At 45.4% G+C, this 7,521-nt stretch overlaps 1 protein-coding gene across 1 annotated transcript; it reads left to right on the plus strand.

Moving 5' to 3' along the window:
• Window positions 1-776: 776 nt before the first annotated feature.
• LOC104405498 (lymphocyte antigen 6E-like) lies at window positions 777-6,694 on the plus strand (the record flags this gene model as incomplete). The annotated part of the gene is made up of 3 exons (XM_010014233.1): window positions 777-828; window positions 5,125-5,244; window positions 6,488-6,694. Coding segments are annotated over exons 1-3 (379 nt in total), but the record flags the coding sequence as incomplete, so codon positions are not given.
• Window positions 6,695-7,521: the final 827 nt, after the last annotated feature.

Consider the following 7,521-nt stretch of genomic DNA (forward strand, 5'->3'; position numbering starts at 1 on the left):
GGAGGGGTGATTTCTAGAAACCATTGGGTGTGAAGGAAAGCAGAGCTTCTAGAGGATCCCTGAAAGAGAGACGAAACTTCATTAAATAAGAAGTATGCAGGGTATCAGAGAATTAAAACCAAAAGAAGAACAAGCAGAGGGATTAACTACAGGTAATGGAGAAAAGAGAAAGAATTGAAGACTAACATTAACATCTGAGGGAAATCTCCTGTTTAACTAAACATTAGCTAATATCTTTTAGTGTAAAAGACACTAATTTTATTGCAGGTAAACCAGTGTAGGCTGGTTGAGTCTGAGCTTCCGGTGCTATGGAATAATGAAAGTAAATAAATGGTGTGAATCCCGGTACATCACATGCTGTCTATCCAAAGGGACTGGAAAAATGCACTGCTAGGAGTATCTTCCCATGCCTCCGGGCTCTGCTATTTCTCCAGTGCAACTGCTGCTTCTGCTGGGAGGAAGGAAAGGAAGAAACTTGGAGGAGAAGAGAGCAGATCCTCATTTCCCATCACTGATACAACTGGAAAAGCAAGAAATGTGTTGCTAAAGGGACTTTTCCCTAAGGCACCAGCCTTGCTAAAGGGACTTTTCCCCAAGGAGCCAGCCTGTTCCATGGGCACCAGCGTGGAGAACTCCCACATACACATTACACACCCTTGGGTTGATTTCATGTCCACCTGTGAGCCATCTGGAACCTGTAAGACTGCTGCCATTCAAAAGGTATATAACCTGCCCTCCAAACATCTTCCCAGTCCAGCTGAGAGGATCTGGTGGAGATGAAGACTGCTCTCGTCACCTTGCTGGCTGCTGTCCTGTGTGTGGAGCAAGGTGAGCTTCTCATGTTGCTATTAGTTAAGATAAGGCTTATAGATGGTGAATAGGTTTAGTATGGCAGAAATTTAGAGGGCTGTCCCCAACTTTGTTGTATTGCATCATTACAGCCATGCTGCCACCAACTTCCTTTTGTACCTTGATTAATGACTAGCTGCAGAAATAAGATCTTGATAGACTAATTCTTTCCAGCAGGTTGTAGTGAGTGATAGAGCTCTAATGGTACAGCACTGGATGCCAGGTCACATCCATACAGCAGTCTACGGGATCTTCCCAAATGCTGCAAGTTGGAAGGGCCAGAAAGCATAACATAGATTTACTTATGGATTTACTTATGGACTTATTTATCTATATCAGGTTTTGAGTATTTTATATAGTATTATTATACAGACCTTTCTGTACTGTTGCTTCCTCCACATGGTTTGCCATGTGTCTTGCTTCTTAGGAAACACAACAGTGAGAGTTCTTATAGATGGAATCAGAGGCAGAGGAGAAATTGCTTTTCTATGCATAAAGGCATCCTTCTCCCAAAGGGAAGACTGAGCTACTTCGAATGTATGTCCTCCTTCTGGGACTGATCCACGTGTGTTGCTACATCGCTACTTGAACATAGGAATCATGACCAGATTGCCAATATTTCCCCCACACCTGATGGTATCCCAGAAACCATGATACATATCTAGCAGGGGTTGAGAAAGAGGCATCTAATTAATTCTTGCTTTCTGATGTATCACCCCCCTACTCCTACATTTTATGGACAGATGGTTCTGCAGCACGTCTGGAAGATCAGAAGCTTCGGCCAGTTTTGGGGTGGGAAAAGTGTTTGATTCTAAAAAAAGGAAGGATTTTGTGCCTGTAACTACTGGATGCAGTGACGCAACATGGACAGAGAAGAGTCATTATCAAAGGCAACATCCTCAGTGTTACCCAAGGGAAGTTCAGGTTAGATATAAGGGAGAAGTTCTTTCCTGTGAGGGTGCTGAGGCGCTGGCACAGGGTGCCCAGAGAAGTGGTGAATGCTCCATCCCTGCCCATGTTCAAGGTCAGGTTGGACAGAGCCTTGGGCAACATGGTCTAGTGTGAGGTGTCCCTGCCCATGGCAGGGGGTTGGAACTGGATGATCTTAAGGTCCTTTTCAACCCAAACCATTCTATGATTCTATGAAATGGAAAGCTGATAGAGATCCAAGACTCCGGTAGCACACATTCATGGCAGGAAATCTTACTGCTGTAGTAGGCTGATGACATTTTATATTGGCATCAGCTTCCAAATGGACTTGAGGGCAGCCTTTTATACAGCACCTTTCTATAGCCCAGTCTAGATCACAGAAAGCAAGTAATTCTAATATCAAGGCTTTCACATTCAAGAGTAAGAGATTGCAGCTTTCTGGCCTAGTATGGGGACAAAGGAAAACCTGGAGATAACTTATTTGACCCTTCTCATGTATCTGGGGTCCCATTCAAGACCCTAATAAAAAACTTCTTGATCAAAACTATTGGTCTCTCAGCCCACCAAAGAGGGTCTGTTGCCATTTGCATCCATGAATTCACCATTACAGTGTAGATGAGGCCCCCAGTGATATGGTTTAGTGGTGGTCTTGGCAGTCCGGGGGTAATGGTTGGGCTTGATGGTCTTAAAGGTCTTTTCCAATCTTTATGAGAGGTTGGAATAGAATCATAGAATGGTTTGGGTTGGAAAGTGTGATTCTGTGGTTCTGTGATTATATTATGTCCAGAAGAAACCTTAAAAGGTCACGATCCTTTTCCTTGCTTCAAGGCTGAACCAAACCAGGCAGATGATTGTCTCATGTGTCCTTGGAAGTTTTCAAGAAAGATTCCACAGCCTGGAAGTGCTCCGACTCTCATCCTTTTGGAAAGTTAATATCTTTACATCTCTTTTTGTCCAGGTCTGTGTTTTCACCATAGGATGTGCAGAACACTTTATTACTTTCTTCTCTCCAGCTTATTTTGCTTGCATGAAGAAGGTTACTGTGCCTTTCCTCTGCATTTTATCACTCTTAATAAGCAAACTAAACATTTCCAACCTTTTCTACGAGGTCACATTTTCAAGATGACCGACACTTTCTCTCCTCTGGGCTCTTTCCAAACGCTTTGCATAGTTTTTGAAGAGCCACATACAGATTTGGTCATCGGCGTTCCAGCCGAGGCCTTGCCAGAGTGGAAAGGCCACTTGGCATATCTTGCACATGACATTGCTGCTCGTGTTCCCTTGGGTGACGTTTGTTTTCATCGCTGCAGCGTGACACGGTTGATTCCTCCTGTTTACACCACAGTCCTTAATTGTAACTCAGACACTTGTTCTTCATCTGACATTTAAGGGGTTCATTTTTATCTTGTTGTAAAATATTTCTTTTTATTCAGCTGCATCCATTCTTTTATTTTTCTTTCTTTTATTACATCAACCTGTCAAAATCTCTTGATCAAAAGTTGCTTATTAGGGTCTTGAACTCTATTTTGTGTGTTTTCTACTTTGTATGTTAGTTTGTATGCTTTCAGCCCTTGGAATCAACTGAAAATGTAATGTATGGTGCCAGGGATGGAGCATTCACCACTTCTCTGGGGACCCTGTGCCAGTGCCTCAGCACCCTCACAGGAAAGAACTTGCTTATCTCCAACCTGAACTTCCCCTGTTTCAGTTTGAACCCATCACCCCTTGTCCTGTCACTCCAGTCCCTGATGAAGGTCCCTCTCCAGCATCCTTGGAGACCCCTTCAGACCCTGGAAGCTGCTCTGAGGTCTCCACCAGCTTCTCTTCTCCAGGCTCAACAGCCCCAATGTTCTCAGCCTGTCTCCATACGGGAGCTGCTCCAGCCCCTGATCATCCTCGTGGCCTAACCCTATGATTCTATGTGCATCCTCTATCCCATCCCTGCTTTCACTAAGTGATGATACTGTATAGACTGAGCCGACAGCAGAGCTCTGGAGAACGTTATCAGTTGCATTGCTCCAATTGGTTTGACCAATACCCATCGTGAACTACCCTGTGAGGGTGTTTTCATGTCTGACTTTGCACCCATTCTGTTGCATTTTCACTAGCTTGTTTCCTGGGCTTGATCAGAACAATGTCATTCAAGTTTTGGGAAAACTCTGCATCTCCTCTATTCTGTGCATGAAGATTCAGCTTTCTTACTGCCAACTTCTTATCAGGCAAAACTGCACTCACAGGAAGGTGTCCTCCAGTTGCTTTCTGCCCTTTCCATACTGGCAGACTCTCCCCAGGATCTTCACAAACATTCAGCACTGTGTTTGTTTCCCTTTCCAAAAACATCTGTGTTCTTAAAGTAACTCATCCCCTCTCCCCCCCCCACAAACACATGCTTTGCTCTGAGTGATTTCTCAAGCTCAGAACCCAACCACCACCATAAAACCTTTAAATCTGCTTCACTGGGGAGTGTTCTGCAGACCCGTTGGTGTGGTTTCTCATCCAGACTGTGTTTTTCCTGTTCTTGATTTTTATCACTGTTTTACAGAGGCTTTCCAGAGGTCTGTTTTACCACCTTCTAGATTTGAGGGCAAGCATGTACATTCTTGACAGGAAAGACAACTCATCGCTGCCTGCCCTTCATCGTCTTTATCCGTATTGCAGATGTATGAATTATGTCACCAAACCTCCATTTCCCAGTTAAACCATCCTTCTGGTCAAGACTTCCCATTAATTCTCTATCTTGCAGTAGTATGCAGAAGTTAACAAAGCATCTGACTACTCTCATCAGACTTCTTAGGACTGAGGTTAGGCCAGTTCAAGTAGTGGTGTTCAACCACAAGAAAGGACACGTGGCAGTAGTCTCTGAGCCAGATGAAAGGCAAGTAGGACACTGGGCATTGTCCACATTGAAATGCTCCAGGCATCCTCAAGTTCTTCCTAGCAAGCCCTGCCTAGGTCTGTAGTGGAGAAGCAACTGAGCAGTGTGGGAGGTGAAGATCTCAACACGCCACAGAGTAGTAGTTGGTAATTCAGATGGCAGAGCCCTCAGGACAGAGAAGCTACTGCTCGGCAATAACCTCCATCATAAAAGACCCCAAATCCTTGAATTCCACTCACATCTATTGCTGCCAGAGATTGCAAACAGATCGATACCACTTCGCAGTCTGAGATGTATGAGACAGAGAGGGATTTAACTGCTGCCACAGGTCAAGGGATAAAGAAAGTCACTGGTCATTCACACACAAGCATTCATCAGGCTGTAACGAGGAAAATGAAGATATCTAGATTGTGGGTGTTGTGGTTCCTAAACCATGTAATGTGCTTTTTCTCTTTCTTTTTTTTCCCTAGCTTACCCATTTATGTGCTACGTGTGCCAAGAACAGGAGTCCAACAAGGACTGTTTGACCATTTCCATGTGCCCAAAGGAAGACAAATACTGCGTGACTATCCGTAGCAACATTGGAACAAGTACGTTTCTGAACAGCACCTTGTTTGTGCTGTAGAAGAACAGTCCCAGGAATGGGCTTTCATTCCAGTCTTGGCCACATATGGAAACAATAGCCCCTGATCACCAACTGTTAGGAACCATCGACCTTGTTGCTCACTATTAGAGCCACTGGAGTGTCGATATATGTTTGATATCGTTATCAGGAGCTGGGGAAATGGAAGATACATAGCAGCAACAGAGTCAACAGAAGGCTGGGGGTCTTTGCATTGCTTCTCTGTTAGTTCCCACCACCTTTCTGCTGACCTTGCCCAGCTCTTGCTATGGCAGTATTCACACACAGGGTTGTTTCCAAAAATGTTTGGGCAAAAGAAGAGGGCCATGAAGATGCTGTGAGGTTCTGGAGCAGCTCTGCTCTGGAGCCAGGCTGAGAGAGCTGGGCTGGGGCAGCTGGAGAAGAGAAGGCTCCTGAAGGGGACCCCTTAGAGCAGCTCCACTGCCTGAAGGGGCTCCAGGAAACCTGGAGAGGGGCTTTGGACAAGGGATGTAGGGACAGGACAAGGGGGAATGGCTTGAACCTGCCAGAGGGGAGACTGAGATGAGCTCTGAGGCAGAAGTTCTTCCCTGTGAGGGTGCTGAGGCGCTGGCACAGGGTGCCCAGAGAAGCTGGGGCTGCCCCATCCCTGGCAGTGTTCAAGGCCAGGTTGGACACAGGGGCTTGGAGCAACCTGCTCTAGTGGAAGGTGTCAGGGGGTTGGAACTGAATGATTTTAAGGTCCTTTCCAACCCAAACCATTCTATGATTCTATGTAAACTGCACCGTGGCTGACTCTGTACATGACTTTATCATGTACAGTCCTTCAGGTCTGTCCTTGGGGGTCTGCATCCTGAAAAACCTTCATGTGCTCTCAGAACGAATCTCAGGTCATAAAATACATTCCCCCTGGTTTATGCTGAAGGAAAACCATCCTGGTGGTCAGAAACCCAGCACAAGCATCGCTTCAGGCAACTTGAACTAAAAGCTACCCATACATGCATCCACTATAGGGACACATGAAACATGGAGCCCAGGGAAAAGCAGCATCATGCTGAAGCAATGTGGACTTGGCCAGACTGTTGTTAGTCCTGAGCAGAGGGTGTATTTGCCTTGGGGACTAGTTCCTGGCCTTCTTTTATTCACCAGTGCAGATTTAGTCATGGAAACATTTTAACCATGATTCTTATATTCTATTCTTTCTTTTCTTCAACCCTTCTCTTCTGCATTAGAGCCCAACAAGCCTAAATATGTCATCTCTAAGATGTGTTCTCCAACGTGTCCAGCAACAAGTCAGCAACAAACCCCACACTATCAGAGGATTTCTTGCTGTGAGAAACCATTATGCAATGTGAATGGAGTCAGCAGCAAGCAAAGCAGCTATGGAGTGATGTCCCTGGGTGTCCTAGCCAGTATCACTTACATGTGGACTGTGATGGGTTAGGAAAAACTCTCCGTGATGGTTTTGTTGGCTGAAATAAAAGTGAGTTGCTCTGGGATAACTCCTGCTACCAAAGAGTTGTGCTTTGAGAGAATCTAAACAAGTTGGGTGCTGAACTCCCATTGATTTCCTAAGCCTACTTGAATCCTAAGTGTTCTCAGGCATTCAAGTCACCGAACAAAACAGATAAAAGACAGGCCTCTTGGCATGTTTGGGCTTCAAATCATTACAGCTCTGAAGAGATCCTTGAAGACATATTTTTGTCTCTTAAAGTTTCAAAGCACCGTGAGGAATAACAACCCAACCTGCCTGAAACACGGGTAATAGCTCAATAGTTATGTCAGCACTTCAGTATCCTCTGTTCACAGGCAGTTGGTTATCAGACATCAGTCAAGCAGGTCAAAACCAAGTAAGCAGAGGTGAAGCTTATTCCTGGTAGTATTCTGGACATTCCTTCAGCCTCAATGGGAAACAATTTCTGGCTTCACTGGCTCTTTCCTCTTGTATTGCAATGAGCATCCTTTATTGCCCAGCTCCGATATGTTGGTTGAGCTCAGGGAAAAGGCAGAGAGCAGCAAATGTAGCTGAGAGAGGAAAAGGCAGCAGCAGGGTATGAGCAGGGCGATGGGATGGTGAAGGGAAGCAGCATGGTGAGCACTGTGCTGGGAACTGCCCTCACATTCACTCCTCATGGACCTGGTCCAGCTGGAAATGATGTCCCCATATCTATTTCCTTCTTCTGCAGGGCCAAACCAACCTGACAGCAGTTGCCAAGCCCAGTCATTTAGTGAGATGGCTTCTACAAAACCACGTTCCTGGCCTAAA

Source organism: Nestor notabilis, unplaced genomic scaffold (genome assembly GCF_000696875.1).
Source record: "Nestor notabilis isolate BGI_N333 unplaced genomic scaffold, ASM69687v1 scaffold730, whole genome shotgun sequence".
Classification (NCBI taxonomy): Eukaryota; Metazoa; Chordata; class Aves; order Psittaciformes; family Psittacidae; genus Nestor; species Nestor notabilis.